Below are 22250 nucleotides of genomic sequence, written 5' to 3'. Positions count from 1 at the left end.
CAGAAGGCTTTTAAGAAGTAAAAATTTTAAGACCTAAAAGCTCTAGATCTTTGATCTTTTGAATTCTCGACCTAAAGGAGCTTCCCATCTAGCTGACACTTCCCTCCGAGTCCACGTGAAAGGGATGAGACAGACACAAAGGTCAAATAACTCTTATTAGCAGTATTATTTATTGGGTGAAGAACTTAGACAAAAGTGATTTCGAAAGCTACTAAGAAGAGAGATCAATACCGGCTGGAGCAAATACAGAGAATACCACGGTGGGGAATGGAACTTGGCAAGGCAAAACTTGTCTGGGAGGAGATCATTAGGAAGAGGTCAGTATTTGGAGCTGGGAAGCTGGATCAGTCATCATGTATGCCTCTGAACTTTTGTCTCTTCCTCTGTAAAACGGGATTCAAAGTGCGCTACCTGTCTTGCAAGACTGTTTTAAGTGAAGCTCTCTTTTACCCTTAAAGTGTAGGAGTACAAGCTAATCCTCCTAATTGTGCTGCTTCTGCGTTGGTCAACTGGAGGAAGGGGAACAGAATTCAAACAAAACAGCCAAAAATTAGTTTTGTTTGGGGCAAGGGGAAGTGAACTGGGATTTCATTGATAGAGGGAACTCCCGGACCAGGAATCTCCTTCTACCAATGAAATGCTTTAGAGACTTACCTAGAGCACTTAACTGATAAGTGACTTGACCAGCGTCACACAGCCACTGCTGGAGGTGGGGGGAGAAAGTGGGAGTTGAACCCAGGTGTTCTCGGCTCTGACACCAACACTCTTTCCAGTAGCTTTTGAGATGTAATCGTTCTCCTGCCTCTGCCAATTACCTCTGTGTGACACTGGGAAAGTTACAGGACTTTCTGGGCCTCAGTTTCCTCACCTGTAACAGGGGGTCTCTGAGGTCCCTTACAACTTTAAATCTATGCTCTTGTGATTCCCGAGGGCTCTCCCAACATTCCCTAGTCGAGTAAAAACTGGAAAACTCCCAGCCTAGGCTCCACCTCCACCCAAGCCCAGACGCGTGGCCGGCCCACAGAGGGCGCAGAGGCTTCGGGGAAGCGGGCTCACGAGCTCGAGTGGGTGGGCAGGCGGGCGCGCGCTGGCGGGGACAGCCCAGGGCGCGGGCGCGCGCGCACCCCCGGGCCCCGGAGGTGTCGCGCTGCTGCGTGCGCGCGGCCCAGGTGTGGAGCAGGAGGAGGCGGAGGCGGAGGAGGCGGAGGCTGCGGGCCCAGCTGGGGCGGCCCCCTCGGAGGGAGGGGGAAGGAGGAGAGGAGAGGGCCAGCCAGGGGCGGGGCCGGGCCGGACCAGGGCGGGACCAGCCGCCGCTGTCTCCGTCTCGGTCTCCCGTCTCCCACAGCGCCCGGGCAGCCGCAGCGGGAGGAGCGGAAACTGCTGGGTCTGGGCTTTCTTCGGGGACGCCTCCGCCACGAACCGGGCCGCCCCGCCAGCGCATCCCCGGCCCTGCCCGCCTGAGTCCGGGCCGCTGCCAGGCGCGCTGCCCCCAAGCGGCCTCAGGTTCCCCCCCAGCCCAGCTCAGCCCGGTCCGGCCCGGCCCGCGCCTGCATCCTTGGCCGCCGGGATCCCACCTGTGCCGCCCGCGCCATGGCGGAGCAAGAGAGCCTCGAGTTCGGCAAGGCGGACTTCGTGCTCATGGACTCGGTCACTATGTCCGAGTTCATGGCCAACCTCCGGCTCAGGTAGGCGGGGGGGGAGGGGAGGGGAGGGAGGACGACCCCCTGCGAGGGCAGGATGCTCAGCGCCTGGCCCGGGCCGAGGAAGGGCGGGGGGAGTGGGAGGGGGCCGGACGCAGCTCCGGCGGCCCCGGCCCGAAGAGAGGGACCGGGCGGCTCCGCCGAGGGTATCCCCTAAGCTCAGGCAGCCCGTCGCGTCATTCCGGCTGGGAGGCGAGGATTCCCAGCGCGCTGTTTTCCGGGGCGTTGTCCGTTTTCGAAGTTGCTTTAAACTAAAGCGGACAAAGTCCCAGAGGTTGAAAGGAATGCTTCACGTACTTGCGGATACCAAGAGCAGCTGTCCAAGTTGAGCGATTTGTGTTTGTTTTTAACACAGGGGTTTTCCATAGTTTTAGTTTTTAAGGTGATTTACTCCGGACCTCATCATACTTACCGAAAGAGTCTCCGTGGACCCTGCCTCTCAGTGCTGAGGGCTGCTCCCTCCTTAAGACTCTAAGTTACAAAGATGGTGCCAGTCTGCATTGGTAGCTAAAGTTTCTTCAACCGAGTTCCCAGTGGCATTAGTAGCAGGCGTGTATAGAAGCACTCGAAGGTTTACAAAGCGCTTTTGCAGCTATTAGAGTTACCTAGGGGGATAATGAGAGGCAGGATGTGTAATCCATGTCATGTGTGTCGATGTCGTGTAATGGATAGGGCATTGAAGCTGGAGTCAGCCTCAGTGGGTTCAGATCCTGCCTCAGTCACTGACTAATATCCCATAGGTCCTCAAGTGCCGCACATCCGAAGTTTGGATTCAGTCAAAGAGCCACATTTGAGGACCTAGAGGGCTACCTGTGTCCTCGAGGCCCGCAGGTTCCCCATCCCTGGACTAGTCTTTCACACAACCCTGGACTAATCTGTTTGTACCTCAGCTGAGTGAGTAGGACTCAGTGGACTTTGAGGTCCCTTCCAACTCCAAATATGTGATTCTGTGATCTGTCTCCAAAGCAGGTGTTCTATTCCCTGTTGCTCTTCTGCTGCTCAGAACAAACTCATTCCCCCTTTTTACAGATGGGAAAACAGCCTGTGAGAAGCCACGTGACATAACCAAAGTTACACAGCATTTAAATGTCAGAGCCAGAATTGCAGCTGAAGCATCCTAACTCCAAGTTCGGCATTCTTTTCCATACACCATACTTTTTTTTTTATTAGAAGTATACTGAAATTTTCTTTTGAATGAAATTTTAAAGAGTAGAATTAGTGCTGAATGGAGATGCAGAGCATTGAAGTAGTTTGGACTTGGTTTTTATGTTACTCTGAATGAAGTTTCCATATATCTGAATTCTAATTTTTATAGTTTCTGGGTTCTTCCATTCCTTCAAAGGTGTATAGCCTGTAGCACATTATGACAGTCCATAAAATTGTGAAGTGTAAGGTCAAGATCCAAGTTTGTTCACTTGGAATTATAGATTTTACAGCTGGAAAGGATCTCAGAGATAATCATATCCAAACCCCTTATTTTACCAATGGGGAAACTGAGGCCCAAAGAGATCCTGAGATCTTCACTTTTGCTTTGTGACCAAAAACTTCACTTTTTGTAGTCTGTTGTAAAAAAAAAAATTCAATACTTTAATTCTTTGTAACAATTGTTAGCATAGCAGCTGAGGCTTTAAACACCCCATCTTTCTAAAATGTAAAACTTAAGTCTTCTTTACGAATTGTACCCAAGGTTGGGAGGCAGCATGATGGGTTGAAAAGGTAGCACTTCCTAGAAGTCTGAACACCTGGGTTCTAGTTCTCTAATAACTGCATTTTGAACTTGGATAAGACCCTGAACCTCAGCTTTCCCATTTGTAAAATAGAATAATACTTGTCTTGCCTTTGTCAGAAGGTTGTTTTGATAATCAGCTGAGATGCTGGCGCAAAAACCATCAAGTATTATTTTCATGTAAGCTTTTACTGTTATATCTAAAATCTATGATTCAAAATAGCATCCTTCTAATTTATTGAACATTACCTTCCTAGAAAGAGGGCTATATCTTGAAATTATGCAAATTGAATCTCCTTTTCCCTATTCCTCTTTCTCTCCATCCATACCTGGTTACCTGTTTTCAAGGAAATAGGAAACTCTTTCCAATGCAGATCCCCACCTTATCTAGTTTTAGAGAGTTGTCTGAGCCACTGAGAGGTTAGGTGACTTATTTTAGGCCCCACTGGCCTTCAAAAGGAGCTGCTTTTGATCTGAGTCTGACTCTCTATTCATCATATTATGCTGTCTTCTCTCATAGAAGAGGCTATAATAGGAGGCTATCCTGGTATGGGCCTGATGCTCAATTTTTTTTAATACAGTGGGCATAAATATCATCTTTAACAAACTGTACATGATATAACTACATGAAAGAGAGAGAACTAGGCCTCAAAGTGCAGAGAATGGGAGGTCAGCACTGGAGTAAAAAAAGACCTCAGTTTACCTCTGATTCCTTGGGCAAATTATTTAACCTCTAGGAACCACAAGCTATACAGTAGAAGTAACTATTCACATTTGGCTACCTTCTCATCTCCATAAAATCTTGAGAATGTTGTATCCATATGTTAAGAGTATTTTTGATCAGAAGATTTGAAAAAGGAGAGGCAGGCTTTCACACAGTGCCTGAAAGGTGTGAAATGTAAATAACTCTATTCTTTGTTTATAAAGAAGTATTTCATTCTTAAAGATTTTTCTCTGACAAGGTGTTTATCTCTATATAATGTATATGTATGGATATGTAATACACAATACATGTATGTGTATATGTATAATACACACATATATATAATGGTGAGGATAATAATAACATTTGTAGAGTGCTAATTCTGTGCCAGGTGCCATTCTAAGCACTTTACAATTACTCTCTCATTTGATCCTCACAACGACCCTGGGAGGTAGGGGCTGTTATTTTCATCCCTATTTACAGGAAACTGAGCCAAACAGAAGTTAAATGACTTGCCTGGGGTCACGCAGCTAGCAAATGTTGGAGGTCAGATTTGAACTTAAGTCTTCCTGGCCACTCCAGGCCCAGCATGCTATCCACAGTGCCACCTACCTGCCCAATGCATACGTGTGTACATGCATGTATATATGTCTGCATATGCATGTATAGATGTGTGCACATGCATGTATATATGTCTGCATATGCATGTATATGTGCACATATGTGCATATGCATACAAGCACATGTGCATACATGCTCGTATACACAGTTTGTGCACATGTAAGTATACTGTTATATGTACATATATTTGTGTGTGTTATACATGTATGTTGAAATCACATAGGGACAGCTAGGTGGCGCAGTGGATAGAGCACTGGCCTTGGAGTCAGGAGGACCTGAGTTCAAATCCGGCCTCAGACACTTGACACTTACTAGCTGTGTGACCCTGGGCAAGTCACTTAACTCCGATTGCCTTACCAAAAAAAAAAGGCAAAAGAAAAAAAAAGAAATCACATCATATTCCTTTGAAAGATACAACAAAAGAGATGGCTCTGTTCAAATTTTTGAATATCAAGGCAGCTAGATGCCTTAATACATCAACTGCAGGGCTTGGGGTCAGGAAGACCTCAGTTCAGATCCTGCCTCAGATACTTGCTAACTATATGACCCTGGGCTCGTCACCCAACCTCTCTACCTCAGGTTCCTCATCAATAAAATGAGCATTGTATTAGTACCTCGCTCCCAAACGTTGTGAGGGTTTGAAAGAAATAACATGAAAGCGTTTGGCAGACTTTAAAGTGCTACTAAGTGCTAGCTATTATTGATATCAAAGAAGGCATAAATCAGGGAGACAGAGAGCCATATCCTCAACCAAGCCATCTGCTACTGTCCTTGGTGGACGACCAGCCCAGAGTCCAAATGAAGAAGGATTCCGTCTGAGATAATATAACAGTAACTGACATTGATATGGTGCTGTCAAGTTTTCCGAACACTTGACACATATAACTTGCCTAACAACTCTGTGAGGTGTGTACTATAATATTATTATCACCCCATTTTACAAATGAGAAAACAGGCTGCCAAAGGTTAGGTGGCTTGCTTATGGCTACACAATACAGGAGATGGGATTTAAGCCCACATTTGTCCTAAACCCAATTTTAGCATTCTCCCTAGTATGTTATGGTGAGGTTGTCCACGTGCTCCTGTTTGTAGATGACATTACTTTGATTACATTGATTTCCAGAAGCTTAAGGAACCTCCTCTTTGAGATCCATAAGCATTCCAAAGACTTTGGTCTAACAAGTCACATAGGCAAAAAAAAGTGGACGATGATAATGGTACAGTTTGCTTTCAGTAGTAGAGATAACATGTTGTAGGAGATAGTCCACCAGCTTTGGAGTCAGAAAGATCTGGGTTCAAATCCTACTTTAGATACTTCCTACCTATGTGATCCTGGCAAGTCACTCCGTTTTCTCATCTGCAAATGAGGAAGTTGGACTCAGAGACCTCTGAAGTCCCTCTGGTTCTCAATCTAATGTTTCCGAGATCATCTGTGAGCTTGGAAGGAAGTCTTTAACAAAGTTCCCGCAGGGATCTGTGCTTGGCTCTGCCTGTGGTGTTAACATTTTTATCAGTATAAGATATTATTATTCGTAACCTGTGTATAGACTCAGATGATATGCTTATCAAATTGGCGTCACACACAAAGCTGGGAAGATTAGCTGACACCCTGGTTAACAGAATCTAAGAGGATGAAATTTAATAGGGATAAATTTTAAGTCCTTTGCTTTTTTCTTTAAATCAACTTTGCAGGTGGAAAGTGGGGAAGGTGTAGCTAGATAGACCATTTGAAAAAGATCTGGGGATTTCAGTGGACTACAAGCTCAGTATATGGTAGCATTGTGATGCAACAGCCACAAAAAACTAATGTAAGTCTCAAAATGCCTTAAGAAAAGTATAGTGTCCGAGGGTAGAGAGGTGATAGGCCTATAGCGGTTGGCCTATATCTAGAGTGTTGTGTTCAGTCCACCTTTTAGCGGTTTTTTTTATAGCTGCTGGCAAACCGGAAAGTGTCCAGAGGAGGATGAAGGTCCTCAAGATAATGAGATATATAGATAGGGTGGCTCAGTCTGGGGATGCTTGTTTTGGATAAGGGAAGACTTAGGAATGCTTCCCTTCATGAGATCACAGGTTGGGTTGTACTGACTGCAACTGAAGGTTTTCCCTTAGTAGCTCCTGTCAATTTTATCTGTGGGGATTCTGTGAATCATGGAATGCTTATAGTATCTGAAAAATCAAAATTGCAGGTGACCCAGATGGCAGTGGAGAAACGAATAGTGGGCATAGTCAAGCTGCAACATCTTCGCAGTGGTGATATAACACACAAAAAGTGACATAAACATTAACCTCTAGAATATGGACAGAAAGGAACTGAGATCTAGTCAGACATTGAGAGGGAGGGATAACAGATGGACAGCCTAGGAATTGAACTGGTATCCGAACCAAGAACGTTTTTTAAAAAATCCAGAGGAACATCTTTTCCAACGTGTCGGCTGGGCCACCTCTGGTGGATGAAAGGTTAATGAGACTGTGAGCCATTGACATCTATCCCGTGCTTTATAGGGCTTTCCCAAGAATCTATAAATCAGTCGCTTCATCTTGGCTTCACAGCGACTCTGGGTTTTTGAAAGATCTGCTAGGACAGGAGTCCTGGCATCTAGGTGATGCAGTAGATAGAGTTCTGAGCCTGTCAAATGTAGTCTCGGGCACTTACTAGCTGTGTGACACTGGATAAGTCACTTAACCTCTGCCTGTTTCCTCTTTTGTAAAATGGGAATGATAATAACACCTACCTCATAGAGGTGGGAGGATCAAGTGAGATAATATTTGTAAAGGACTTTGCTCAGTGCCTGGCACACAGTAGGTGCTTAATAAATGCTTCTTCCATTCTGTTCCAAGCCAGGTCACAGATTCTGAGAGTTAGAAGGGACCTTAGAGGTCATCTAGTCTAACGCATACCTGAAGGAGCCCTCAGTGTAACGTAGTGACCTCAGCTTGCTGACATCCAAGGAGACGGAATCCTTCAAGCTAGGATGTCATCGATTCTGGATCCACTGATAGGGGCATGATGACAGCGCATCTGAGAACTAACATAGTTCAGAGAGGCCCATCACCAGGTTGCCCTGCCCAGTTCGGTTATTCAGCCACAACAACTCATGACTTCCCAGAACGCCCATTCCTGTATTTTGGGAACTCCACATAACATCATCTCAGTGAACAGTGTTTCCATCATTAATACATTAGAACTAAAGACTGCTATAACCTTTTTTGGATTCAATGGATCATTCATTTATAACATTGTTTCAGTTATTGTATTAACTACCCCCTTAAAATGGTGTATATCAATCAAGAAGCACTTATTGAGTTCCTACTATGTGCTAAGCACATGAAACAATTAACAGAGGCTTACAGTGGATATGAGCCACATTGGTGGATAGAAGTACCGGTATTTGTTATACAAATATATATACATGTATATCAAGTCAGGCCATATAATAATTAGGCACACAATTTAGGGGATTGGTGGTTTTTTTTTAATTGGTTAGATGAAGGATAGAATGAGGACAGCTGTGTAGATCAGTGAGAAGGACTGTGGGACATAAGAAAGTAGGCCCTGGCTGGTAGGCATCATACCTGAGGCTGGACATAGGAGAAACTCCATAGGGTATACAACTAGGACTGCAGAAGGCTACCTCAGGCACAGACCTGAGGGAATAGGGCTTTGTGTATTAGAACTTCTTGGGAAGCAGAAGGTGATGTAACTCACTCATTGCCTGTTGTATAAAGTAATAACACAGGAGTCCTGGAGTCCCACCCAGTGCAAGTTGGGGATTGCCTATGTAGTTTAATCTCTCTGAGAATACGAAATACATGAGCTCATATGAAAGTCTGTTGTGATAATGTCACTGAAGATTGAGACATTTAGTTTTCTTTTAACTTCAGTAAAAACATGGCATTAATGAAATTACTACCTGTGCTTTAAATATTGAAAGTCATCCCTATCTTGACATCGTTGTTAATTTCATGGGATCTAGTGCTGGAAGGCTCACTGTGAGTGGGAATCCTTTTTTCTATAGTTGTGTCCTCGGCTCCCTAGTACAGTGGCTGGTGTTTAGTAATACTTGTTGGTAGAAGGAACATTGGGGATCAGCTGGTCCAAGTCCCTCCTTTTATAACTCAGGTCCAAAGAGGTATGTTGGCTTGTTTGGGCTCATGCAGACTAGCAAAGTTAGGATTGGAAGCTCAATTTCACTCCAGCTGTATGTTATACTGTCCTATCTTTCCTCTGTTCCTTGATAAAGTATGCTGTTAGATGAAACAGTATTACAGGGGGCATTTAGTTCCATGGAAACAATGTTAGAAATGGAGTTATAAAGTATTAATGATGCTATTTGAAAACATTGTTCCTTGGTATGATTTGGTTAACTGGTATGTGGAGTTTGCAAAATGTTGGAACGGGCAGACTGAGAGTTCCAAGATTGGTTACACTAGCTGAATAGTTGATTCACATTTCCAACATAACTGTCATGGGGGCATATACAGGTCTTGGAACTGTTTTTTTCTAGGTTCTTACATCACTTATATAAACACTTATTACATCCGACTGCCCCCTTCTCTCTGCACTTATGCTGCTCCTCTTCTGTAGTGAAGGCTGCTGTCATTGTCTCTCACTTGGACTCTTAATTCATCTCCGAGCTCCCGTTCCTTTCTCTCAAATCCTTGCTCTATACAGCTGACCAAATTATAAGATCATATATTTTTAAAGCTGGAAGACTCCTTTAAAAGTGAGTTCTCCCCTCATCTTATGGATGAGACAAATAAGGTATAGAGAAGATAAATTACTTGTCCCGGGTCACACAGCCAATAACTATCAAGGCAGCATTTGAACATTCTTCCTAACTCCAGGTCCAGTGCCCTATCCATTATATTCTGCTGTCTCTCAAGCTCCCTAATGTTACTTCCCTGCTCAAGAATCTTCAAAAGTTATTTTTAAAAGATATTAAAAAAAAAGATTTAAAAGGGGGGAAAAAAGACTCTTTAGTGGCCTCTAAGATATAACACAAACTTCTCAGTCTGGTATTTGAATCCCTTAACAGTCTCACTCCAGCCACTCTTTCCAGACTTATTGCATATTCCTCACTTTCTTGAACACTGCATTCCATCGAAATTGATCTACTAAGCATTCCATCTCCAGTCAGTACCTTCACACAAATTACTATTCCTCATTACTGAAATGCTCTATCTTTTCTTCTCCTCCTCCCTTTAATGATAGTGATGGTGGCTGATGTTGATGGTGGCAATGATGATGTGATGGTGGTGGTAATAGTGGTGATGATGGTGATGTGATGGTGGTGGTAAAAGGGGTGATGGCGATATAATAGTGGTGATGATGGTGATGATGATAATGGGGATGGGGATAATGGTAATGTGATGGTGGTGGTGGTGGTGATGATGATAATGATAATGGGGATGGTAATAATGGTGATGTGATGGTGGTGGTGATGGTGATGATAATGATAATGGGGATGGTAATAATGGTGATGTGATGGTAATGGTGAAAAAGAGCTAGCATTTGTATAGTTGCTTTAAAGTTTGCAAAGTGCTTTACAAATATCAACCCTGGGAGACAGGTGCTCAGCTTAGGTACCACATCTCCTACATGAAGCCTTTCCTGATCCCCCAAATTGTTAGTGTACCTTCTACTTCTAGTTATCTTGTATTTACTTTTCAGTATACCTGTTGTCATTCTCCCCACCCTACCCCTTTTTCAGGAGAACACAATCTCCAGGAGTACAGGAATTATTGCTCATCACAATACCTTGCACGTAATAAATGCTTGACAAATATATGTTCAGTGAATATTGAGTGGTTACAGAATCTTAAATTTTGGGAGCATTCATGAACCAAATGTATATTGGAATGAGCAAAGCTTTATTTAACCATAGTGAGCACATTAATAAGTGTATGTTGCAGTTCAACTCTGTATTTATCTGGTGACTGTTACAGAGGGTGAAAAAGAGCTTATAGGCTAATTGGAGAAATAAGATTAACATAGTGAAACAATTAGAGACCATATAAGGCAGAATGTAGCTAAGTGATAGACTAGTTCAGTCATTAAATGCAGTATTTTAGAAAAAAGAAGCAACCAGTGGAGGTAGGAATGCTCATGAATGTTTAGCTCATAGAATTTTATAGCTACTCCATTCTCCCTGTTAAATAGATAAGAAAGCTAAAACCCAAAGGTGAAATTAACTTTCTCAAGGTCTTACAACTAATTTAGTGGCCGATCAGGATAGGTTGGAATGCCTGCCTTCCTCTCATACGCTTGCTTTTTTTCACCTTCTAATGATGACTTGGAGATTTCTCAGCAATTTAAAGTTTGAAAAGCATTCTACAGGTATTATTACATTCAGTCTTCACAACAACTCTATGAGATAGGTGGTATTATTATCCTCATTTCACAGGTGGGGAAACTGAGGCACAGAAAGGTTAAGTGACTTGCTCAGTGTCCCAGAGTTAGTGAGTATCTGAGGTATATTCAAACCCACGTTTTCCTGACTCCATTCTTTCCCTCTCTCCACTTTCTGTCATCTGTGCCCATTTCCTTGTTCTCTCCTGTGCTTGCCAAACCATGTGCTGTCTTACTGCAGGTTAAGTATGTGTGGCTTATTAGAAGTATAGAGATCATCATCTAACAGAAATTTGGAGAGGTTCCTTGGAGCTTAGATGATCCCGGCTCAGGTACAGCCCTCAGCATACATAGGGGAGGGAGGGAGGGGGAGAGGGGGATCTCCTATGATAATTTCAGGTTCCTGTGGCTCCCTAGGCCACGTGACCCCGGGGAGCTTCCTGCAGCTGTCCCAGGTTTGGAGGTGTGCACCAGTGCTACAGGGGACCTGTGGACAGTAGAACCATGTTTCGGAGAGCCCACCACCACAGGTCTGGGTATTGCATAGTGCTGAAACACTGAGTCTGATGGATTCTTAAGTCTATCCTGGCCCATATTATCTGAACATTTCTAGTTATGTATATATAAATATTTGTTGAATTGGGTCAGAATCTTTCTTCTGTTAACTACTTCTTCGATGAGATTAAATTTCTGTTTGAACATGAGTCTGCCTGAATCTTTCTGTCTATGAAGATGCCATTTGTATATCTGTCCCTCCCTGTATATACCAGAAATGGAACAACGACCCCAGTGACTTCTGTTTTCATAGAATCAGAGAATTGGAGCTGAAAGGCACGCTAGAAGCCATCTGGTCCATTCCCCCTTATTTTTATAAGTCAGGCAACTGAGGTCCAGAGAAGTTAAGTAACTTGTCCAGGATGAGGCAAACAGTAGGGGAAGACTCAGGATCTGAAACTAGATCTTCTAACTCCAGGTCTGGCCATCTTTAGTTAAGTTCTGTGGCATTGCTCCCCATTTTGGGAGGCTGGGCCTGTTTCTTTGCTTCTGGCAGGTTTAGATTAGGCAGTGAAAGAGAGAAGCTCCTTTTGCCATTTTCATTTGTCTACACAGGTATGAGCACAGTGTATATTCAGTGCTCTCAAAATTGTTTTTTCCTTCAGCAATGGTTATCGAAACTTCAACTGTGACATCTTCATATGGTGGTTTCATGGCAGCTTTTTCCTTTGTAGCCAAGGAATCCTTGGTTCCTTCCTCTCTCCCCCTCTCCACTCCATGCTTGGGCATTTTTTGGGTGAATTCAACTTCTTGTATTGATGCTAGCTTGGTGTCCTGTACAAATCAGAGCTTTTTGAACCTTTGGCTTTGACAGTGTGCTAGGTGAACAGTACAGGATCAATCCATGGCTGGGGGTGCCTGCTGGTGCTACCATTACATGGAGGTGCCAGGAACCACTTAATAATATAAGAGGGTGAGAGGGTAATTAATGAAAGGCTGATGAGCTGAAGCAAGCATTAACAGATGAAAAAAGAAGGAATTATGAACTTTAGTGTATTGCAGTGTTTCCCAGCTGCCTGCCCATGGCAAAGTTTTCAGGTCCACACAGCCCAGAGGCCTTTCTTAAAACCATTAAATGTTTTTTTAATGGACAGCCCCACCACTTCCCCCTTCCCTTTTCATATTACTCTTCCCTTCTGGCTCCTTTCTCCCTGGGTTCCAGGTAAAGCTGCTGCCTTGAAGTTGTAGAGGATGCTTTGGCTCACAATAGAAACTGAGATTTTTGACTCCTCTGTAGTGTGGTCTGGATTAGGAAGCACTGCCCACTGCCATAAGATGGAGGTTGTACCTTACCCAGGATGATGCCAGGAATTCTCAGTTCCCTCCTCTCCCAGTCTTCACTTGCTCTAATCTAGTCTGTGGCATCCTTCCAGGTTTAGCTCAAGGGCCATATCCTTCTAGGTAGTAATGAGCTCCCATAGCCCTTTGTACTTTTTATTACATCACTTTTATTGTAACAATTATTGAGCACCGTTTGGGGTGTAAGGGGTACCTTGATGGGGGCCCAAAGGCAATAAAATGGATCCTTGCCCAGTTGAAGCTTATGACCTGCTATTTAAATACTTCAGAGGTCTTTGATTTTGCTTTTAGTGCTGGTACTCATGCCACTGAAGGAGATTAAGTAGATGGTCTGGGAGATATTGTGGCAAAAAACAGCAATCCTCCATCCCCTACCACTCTCCTAGTAGTGAGCCTCCACACTTAGCTAGGTTGTCTGTTGAACAACAAGCATATAGTCTGCCCCTGGGCCCTAATTAGAAGCCTCTCTAGCCTGCATAGGACCTTCCAGTGCTGATGCTCAGCTGGCAGAACCTTTGAAGATCCAGTATCACCTCCCTGCTATGAGGAAGTATCACTGGAAGCAGACTCCAGTGGACATAAGATCCCATTAGGGAGGATAGAACATGGTCACAAATAAATCACAGCATCTCAGATCCTTGGAAGGGACCTTTTAGTCTTAACTGTATTTGAACAAGGATCACTTCTACAGTATGCCTGACAAGTGGTCATTTGACCTTTGCTTGTAGCCCTTTAGTGGGGAGGGGAAACCCTAGTTCATTTTGGCCTAACTCTAATTACTGAGAAATGTTTCGTTATGATTTCTACACATTGCTCCTAATTCTGCCTCCTGGAATCAAGCATCATCATTGTCCACAAGCATTTATGAAGTACTTACTATAAGCCAGGCACTGTGATAAATGCTGGGGACACCAAGAAAGGCAACAACATGGTTCCTTACCTCCCTGAGGTCATTAGATAGATAGATAGATAGATAGAAAGAAAGAAAAAAGATAGATGTAGACAATATAGATAGACACGGATATAGAAATTATAACTGAGAAGTAATCTCAGAGGGAAGATGTAGCAGTGGGGATGGGGCAAAGGAGGGACCTTGAAAGGCCTCTTACAGAAGTAGGATTTGAGTTATGTCTTGAAGGAAGCCAAGAGGAGGGGTGAGAGAAGAGAATTCCAGGCACGGAACACAGCTGATAAAGGGAGATGGGGATGTCTTATTGGAGGAACAGGAAGGAGATCAATGTTGTTGGATCATGGCACACTCCAGGGGGAGTAAAGTATAAGAAAACCAGAAAGGTAAGAACAGGTTGGGTTTTGAAAGGCTCTTAAAAGCAAACAGAATTCTGTATTTGATCCTGGAGGTGATGAGGATCCACTGGGGTTTATTGAATGAGGGGATGACCTGATTAGGCATGCTGATGAAGACTTGTTGATAAAAAAGAACAAGGCTGAATATAATTGAACAGCATGGCTGAAGGGAGGGGGTGGAAAGTACACTAGGTACATTCTCATTTATAGTGTATTGATTTGTGTATATCTGTCTCCCCTTGTAGACAGTAAGCTTCCTGAGGGCAAGAACCATGGCTTTACCTTTTTGTATCTCCTCTCTCCTACCTACCAGAGTTCTTCAAACATAATATGTACACAATAAATATTTCATTAAATGAAATGACATGTAGGTCTAGTTTCCTAGGTTAATTTTCTTTCCCTTCCTGATTATGGGAACTTATTACTTCTTTCTCTCCTCTGTCCATTGACTTTTCTCTCTAGCAGCATCTCAAGAGGGGCAAACAGGCATGAGTCATGAAGCACAATTGGAACCAGTGAAATGAAATATCTACAGTATTTGTTGATGGACATGGTAGCATGTTAAAAATGGATAAAAAAATTAAGTCCAGAAGATACACAGGCACAGTCTGTAAAATGTTGCATGGGATGGTATCATTTCATAACAACATCATTTCACAATGACATTGTTAATACATTAAAACCAAACCTGACCATTGCAGTACCTTATTTTAATGTCATTATATTCATGACCTTATTCCTGTGGAACTTGCCAGGCCCTGTGATGATGTTTCCCTAGCATCATGTTTTTGTGGAACTAATTAATGACTTTAGTCATTAAAGGAGTGCCTCTACTAATTTCAGGGTTTAAATAGGGTTTTTTTTTTAGCATCTAATGAATTTTTTTTGACATGTTACTCTTTCAGTTATGAAATTAATACATGGAAGGCTGTTTCTTTGTTTCTCATTGTTTATCTTCTGTACTTTGTGTGATTTGAAAAATACACAGTGAGACACCTGGGTCTCTTGTCTAGGGAAGAACATTTGTTAAGCTGTGTCTATTGGCAAGTGGAACTTTGACTGGAATTGGGGGGAGTATCATAAGCTCTGGTTGATTTAAAGGAGACATACATGGCCCACCAAATCTCTAGATCTTATACAGAATTCTTTGGCCACTCACTGCAGAAGTATTTTCAAAGGGATAGTTTACCATGTGCCTGGTTTGCACATTGGTTTCATATTGGGACTAAAATGGGAATTTGGTTTTAGAGCTTCCATTTGGAGTGAATCATCCCGCCCCCTTGTTCCCTTTTCCTTTTCATGATAGATTTCCAACGCTATTTTTACTCAGGGTCATTTGTTGACCCTGGAGAATTCTGCTGAATTTAGCTTTAAATAGAGCCAGATGCGGGTGGAATGGGGACTCTTTAGAAAGGGCTACTGGTTTCACTACAGCTTTCTACAATATCTACTTCTGGTGGAAGTGAGGGAAGGTTTGTCATCATTGTGCTTAATTTAGGAAGAAAAATACCTAATTCAGTGGGAATGAAAATATATTGCATTGCCTTTGTATAAGTTATTTGCATTGTGAATTATCTCTACTCTTCTAGTGCCCATAATTGCTTCCTTATTGTTTGAACCTGACAAAAGGATGTCCTTCCCATTGGGAGTGGCTCCATTGCCCATGGCAATTCCCTCCCACCCAGCTGTTGTGTGGTGCCTTTGGGCCCAGGCTACATCTTTTTATGTGGGACTTCTGCCATCTGGATAAAGGGGAAACCTTGTTGTAAGAAGGAGGTTTTAGTGCCAGTTCTACCAGGTAGATGATCCAGTGTTTGCCTTCGTTGTTATGGAACATCAAATGCCAACTGTGTTCATAAACAGATATGTGGCAGTAGACTTGTTGTCATATTATGGGACTCTTTATGAGTGAATAAAATGGATATGTATTGGGTAGGTAGCTAGGTGACATAATGGATAACCTTCTGGACTTGGAGTCAGACAGATCTGAATTCAAATCCTTCTTCAAACATTTAGTAGCTCTGAAACCCAGGGCAAGGCACTTAATCTTTTTCAGCCTATTTCCTCATCTGTAAAGTGAGGGAGTTGGTCTTGGTTGCCTCCAGGGGACCTTTCACCTCTAATTTTATGACCATATAAATGTTGCTTCCCTTGGGTTGAGATTTATTTCCCAAGAGAAAGTCACGGAACATTCAACTGCTGGTTAAGTTATTTGGGTAAAGCAGTGTAAATTTGTGTAAGTGTCAAACTTCAGAAATATTTGAGACTTTATGAAAGAAAGAGAACATATGCCATCCACAATGCATTGATCAGCCTACCTATATCCATATTTGTCCTCGCCTAACAACATATATAGACATACCTGCTATCTTCCTTGTTTCCTCCCTGAGACTCACCACCGCCTCCATCAAAGGGATGCTAGGAAGCTCAGGATGTAGTAACACACAATGGCAATTTTTGTTATGCCCCACGTTGAAATTATTGCTTGGGAACAAGCCTTTTTAAGTATAATAAAGCACTACATAAATATCATATTTGATGATTATTAATTAGAGCTAGAGATATGAGGGGGCAGTTAAGTTGCTCAGTGGATAGAGGCCTTAAAGTCAGAAAGACCAATGTTTCTGAATTCGAATCTGGCTTCAGACTCTGGGCAAGTCACTTAACTCACTTTGCCTCAGTTTCCTCATTTGTAAAATGAGCTGGAGAAGGAAATGGAAAACTACTCCAGTATCTTTGCTAACAAAACCCCAAATGGGGTCATGAAGAGTTGGATGTGACTGAATAACAACAATAGAGATGTGAAGGTTTTTAGCATGAAAGTGAACATTGATCCGTGAAAGATGACTTCTCTGAAGGGAGTGAATATAGGCATAGAGAAGTCAAGGGCCTTCATGCAAACCTTCAGAAAGGGGCCAAGAAAAGGAGCTAGCAAAGAGGAGAAGGTGGGAAGAGGAGGAGGAGGGGAGACTCTCATGCCTGGGAAGCCATGTAGAACCATGTAGGAAGTAAAGAACTTTGGCATTATTTGGCAACTTTCCAAAATATGGGTAAGTCTTCTAAGGAGGTTGGCAAGTACTGGTTTTTATATCCACTGATAATAGAAGAAGTGAATGTGTGTAAAAGCAAAATATCAAAGGAGTTTGGGGAATAAATAGCCTTTCTTGGAAACTTTTAAATTTAGAGTCAGTCAACTCTCTTTACTCTAGCCCTGTATTTTATGCAAATCTGAGGCCACTATAAATTGTCAGCTTTTTATGTCTTCATCTGAACTTCTTGTGGGCTATGTCTTACAGGTTTGGGGTTTTGTTTGTTTTACACTCAACAAATGTGTGTTGATTATTTTCTTTTATACTTGACATTGTTGGACCATTATCAGAGCAACATTTTGAACAGGGGATTATCTACCCTGGAGAAGAGAAGGCCAAATAGTGATTTAATAATGCAATATTTTAAGACAGTTTTTGAAAACAGAACAAATGAAAAAGCCATAATCTGTAGTGGATATATTTTTTATCACTGTTTATTCATTTTTACCCACTTAGAAAATAAAAACCTTATCAGGTAATTAAAAACATATATTTGGTGCTATAATGTATTTAGTTTTTTAATATTTCCTTTCTAAATCTGTTTTACTTAAATTGTCTTCAAGTTAGAGGTGGTAGGCCATTTCCTGGTTATGTTGTAGAAAGGATACTTTTTCGAGAATGTGGTGGCCTCTTCCAATGCAAAAATTTTGTGATTCTGGGAACTCTCATGAACTTGGGCACCCTGGTTCCTTATCTATTAAGCAGCTGGCAACTATTCTTCCTTCTTTTAGCAGTCATGTTGGCCCAAAGGAAGTGTACTAGTGTCTATGGCCCAATGTCTACAAAAAAAATTTCAGATTCATAGATGGAGGCTTATCTCCGGGGGAAATTTTTCTTTTACATACTTATCCTGAAGATTACTTTGCTGGCAAACAGTATTTTCCCTCCAATTAATGATTACTGAATATTAGAAGAAGGAATGGTATTGTTGGAAGTCCCAGTTGGAAAAATTGGGAGAAGTTTATCTGCTCCTTAATACTTTCACAGAAGATAAATCTCTGAGATGGAGCAGTATTGTCTGGGGAAAGGCAAATAAACATGATGGGTCACAGTCACATTAAAGAGGAAGTTGCCTAATTTAATAAAAGGAAGTAACTTGATTTATTTTTCCTTTAAGTGTGATTGCTGTGTAATGGATATTTGTGAAGTGGGATGCACCTGTTTATTAAGATTGTTTGTGTATGAATCAGTTTTTTTTCCCCCAGGAATGTTTTTTTTACCATAATAATTGCTGTTCCTTTTTCTTTCAGAAAGTTTTCAGATATTCTGGAAAGTTTGCATCATGTAGTGACAGGCACTAGGCTAGACAGCAGGTGGTCTGAATTTGAGGTCTATTTTTGACTTTGCCTCTGACTCACTGAAGACTCATGTCTAATTCCATTTTTTTGGTGACTTTTGTCCTCAGATGTATTTTTTAAAATATGTTTTTATTTATAATCCTCTTCAAATCTGTCTTCAAATCCATTAAAAAACTTGAACTAATATGAACATATTAGTTGTCATCTTATTCAAGTCAAGTCAACAAGCATTTCTTCAGTGCTTGTTGTATGCCCAGGCACTGTGCTAAGTCCAGGGAATGGAAATAAAAGTAGAAAGAAAGTCCCTGCCTTCAGGAGCTTACATTCTGTAGAGGAAAGACAACCCATGAAAGCGAGCTAAGAGGAGAAAGGGAGGGATGACAAGAGAGAGAAATTCCAGAGTCAGGAGTGAGAAGCCTGGAGAGGAATGAAGACATGGCTGGCCTGGGCATCCTCCTTAAAATGGAGGCACTGGGAGGAACCAGCCAATCAGAGGGAGAGGCTACAGGGTGAAATTGGGTACTTCCAATGTGAGAAGTCCAGGGGTTAGGTAAGCATCAAGGATGAACAGATCATATGTAAAGTGTTTTTTTTAAATCTTTCTTATATTTGTTCAGTGACTAGAGAGAAACATTACAAATTTTGCAATTTATAATTTGAAGATTAATTTTTAAAAACTGGATATTTAACATTAGTAATGACATATAGGTATAAATGGGAAATATTTCTGTAGTGGATAGAAAACTGGCCTTGGAAACAGAAAAGAGCTGGGTTGAAATCCTGTCTTTGACACATTCTGGCCATGTGATCTTGGGCAGGTCACTGGAACTCCCAGTGCCCCTATTCTTAACATATTTGTGTCATGGACCCATTTGGCAGTTTGGTGAAACCTGCGGCCCCCTTCTCAGAAAATTGTTTGTAAATGCATAAAATAAAATACATAGGATTGCAATGAAAATCAATTAATGAAATATAGCTATCAAAAATATATATTATATATATTTAAAGTTCACAGACCCCAAGCTAAGAACCCCTGTTCTACCTTTCATTTGCAAAGCTGTTGCCAATCTGTATTAGTTTAATCACCTGAGAGTTCCCTGTACCAATGAAATCACATGCTCAGGCCATTGGGAAATAAAGTATATTGCAGAGTTGGAGCTAAGTGGTCAATTATGTGTATTACCTCATGCCAGGAAATTAACTGAGCGTTTGCAAGAGAGAGATTATCTCAGCTTCATTCTCTGTGCTCGAGGTATCTCCGAAGATAGGCTATTAATAATGCCCTTCTGTGAGATTACAATGAGGGAGTCTCTAATTCCAAAGGAGGTGCTCAGTATTTAGCAGTGACAGATAGGTAGACAGATGAGAGGCGATAGACAGATTGACAGATTGATAGCTCGATAGCTTTGTTCTTTGGGTCTTCTTTTGCAAAAAACCAATGGGGATGATCATAAAGCATTTCTAACAAGCTGAAATCATAGAAGATATTGAACTTCTTATTATCAGGAATGTAGGGAACTTCTCAGAACCCCAGAGATGAAAGGAATTTCGGACGCCATCTAGCCCACCCTGTCCCTGTGTGAGGTATGAAGACCCTTACCAATAAATCACAGACTCAGAGATATTAGCAAAAAGAATAGTTCATTTATTGGCTTTCTTGAGAAAGGGCTCCGTCAGAGCATCCAAAAGATGGCACCCCACCCCCGGCTCTTCTTCCCGTTGGCTGGGCTTCAGAGCTCACAGTCTAGGCATGAAAGAAAATCTTCCTGTCCCATTAGCTGGGAGGTGGGCTTACATTCTAGCCTGAAAATTCAAAGAGAAAGAACAAGGAAACAGGGTATAGCCAATCCAAACATACATGTCCTTATTATTTAGTAAGCCTAATGCTGATGTAGCAGTGGTATGGTGATCAGGAGGGGGTTTAGGGCCGAATTCCCATGAGTTAGGTAATTCCTAGGAAACCGAAATTTACTGCAATTTCCCCTCCCTAACCCTCTTCCCCCTTATCCCAGAGACAAGAGAAGGCTGGAAGCTAAGGGCAAGCAGTTCAGGTTGGGGGCAGGGCTTGTTCTTTCTGTTATGTGTTTAAAAACAGGGTCTGAGCTGGGGAGGGTTTTGAAAGCAACAATCAAGAACTATTAACAAGAACCATTGACCCCCCTGAGGAGGCTTCACTTCTGAGAGATCATCTCTCACATCCCTTACTGAGAATCCCATCTACACCATCTCCTATAAATGTTCATCCTGCCTCTAGAACAGAAGTTCAAGTGATGGGGAACCCAAGACCTCTTGAGGCCTCTCATTCTTCTTTGTGGACAACCATAAATGGCAGGAAGTTTCTCTTTGAGCCCAAATCTGATGTACCATCATTTCCACCCATTTCTCCAAATTTTGCTCTCTGAGGCCAAGCAGTACAAGTCTAATTGCTTCTTTAAAGAAAAAAAAGTAGGGGAGCTTTCAGATACTTGAAAATCATTGTTACGGAATCCCCAAGTCTCCTCCTCTTCAAGCTAAACATCCTTACTTCATTCAATGAGTCTTTTTTTTTTTAGGCAGTTGGGGTTAAATGACTTGCCCAGGGTCACAGAGCTAGTAAGTGTCAAGTGTTTGGTCTGAGGCCGCATTTGAACTCAGGTCTTCCTGACTTCAGGGCCGGTGCTCTATCCACTGTGCCACCTAGCTGCCCCCAGTGAGTCTTTATTTGACATTATCTTAAGGTTCTTTGCCATCTTGGTCACCTGCCTCTAAGTCTTCTCCATCTTGCAAATAAATGTCTTTCCTAAAATATGATACAAAGAACTGAGTATGATATACCATATGTGGTCTGAAAAGGAAGATTCTAGTGAGACTGCCCCTTCCTATGTTCTGAACATGATTTCTTTCTTAATGCAGCCTAACATCATACTAGCTTTTTAATCTGTTTTGTTACATTGTTGACTTGTATTGAACTTGCATTCACCAGAACCCTGAGGTTTCAAGTTGTTGTTGTAGTCAGAAGAATTGCTCTTCTCTCCATGCCTTCTCTATCTTGTATTTGTGAAATTGATTACTGGAGCCCAAGTCTTGGACTTTATTACAATCAAATTTCATTCTATTAGACACAAGCCAACATCCTGGCCTTTTAGCACATTTTTGCATGCTGCCATTCATTGTTAGCTGTTCTTCCCAGCCTGCAAATTTGATAAGCTTGTCATCTAGCCGTTGTCCAGGTTATTGATAAAAATGTTTCAAAAGCACAGGGCTAAGAAGGGATCTTCTAGGGGGTAGTCTGTTGGAGACTTCTTTCCATGTTGACATTGAGTCATAATGACAATTCTTTGGATCTACTCATGTGACCAGAGTTCCTGTTTTTCAAGTGTTAATTGATGTCTCTTGTTTTTATATCACATACATTTCTGAATATCTCTCTTCTTTACTCTTAGAGAACTCTCCTTTGTAACAACAACAACAAAAAATTTGAAGGAAGGAAAAGGGCCTTTCAGTAAAACCAACCAATACATTGACCACATCTGACAATATATGCAATTTCCACACCTATAGTTCCCCATATTTGTATTGAAGGGAAAGCAGTGCATTTGCGTAACTCTTCTCCTGCAGCCTTGCTC

General features: G+C 42.1%; 1 protein-coding gene across 1 annotated transcript in view; it reads left to right on the top strand.

Annotated features, from left to right (window-relative positions):
• The first annotated feature begins 1489 nt into the window (after nt 1-1489).
• MYO1D (myosin ID) overlaps nt 1490-22250 on the top strand; it is a 410223-nt gene continuing 389462 nt past the window's right edge. Inside the window, exon 1 of the mRNA XM_020963220.2 lies at nt 1490-1685. Within this exon, the coding sequence (XP_020818879.1) occupies nt 1591-1685 (95 nt within the window). The 5' untranslated portion in view covers nt 1490-1590. The remainder of the gene's footprint in view (nt 1686-22250) is intronic.

The sequence above is a fragment of the Phascolarctos cinereus genome, unplaced genomic scaffold (genome assembly GCF_003287225.1).
Source record: "Phascolarctos cinereus isolate Bilbo 61053 unplaced genomic scaffold, phaCin_HiC Scaffold_5;HRSCAF=322, whole genome shotgun sequence".
NCBI lineage: Eukaryota > Metazoa > Chordata > Mammalia > Diprotodontia > Phascolarctidae > Phascolarctos > Phascolarctos cinereus.
Note: the sequence above shows the minus strand (reverse complement) of the source record. Positions and strands in the feature narration are given on the sequence as shown.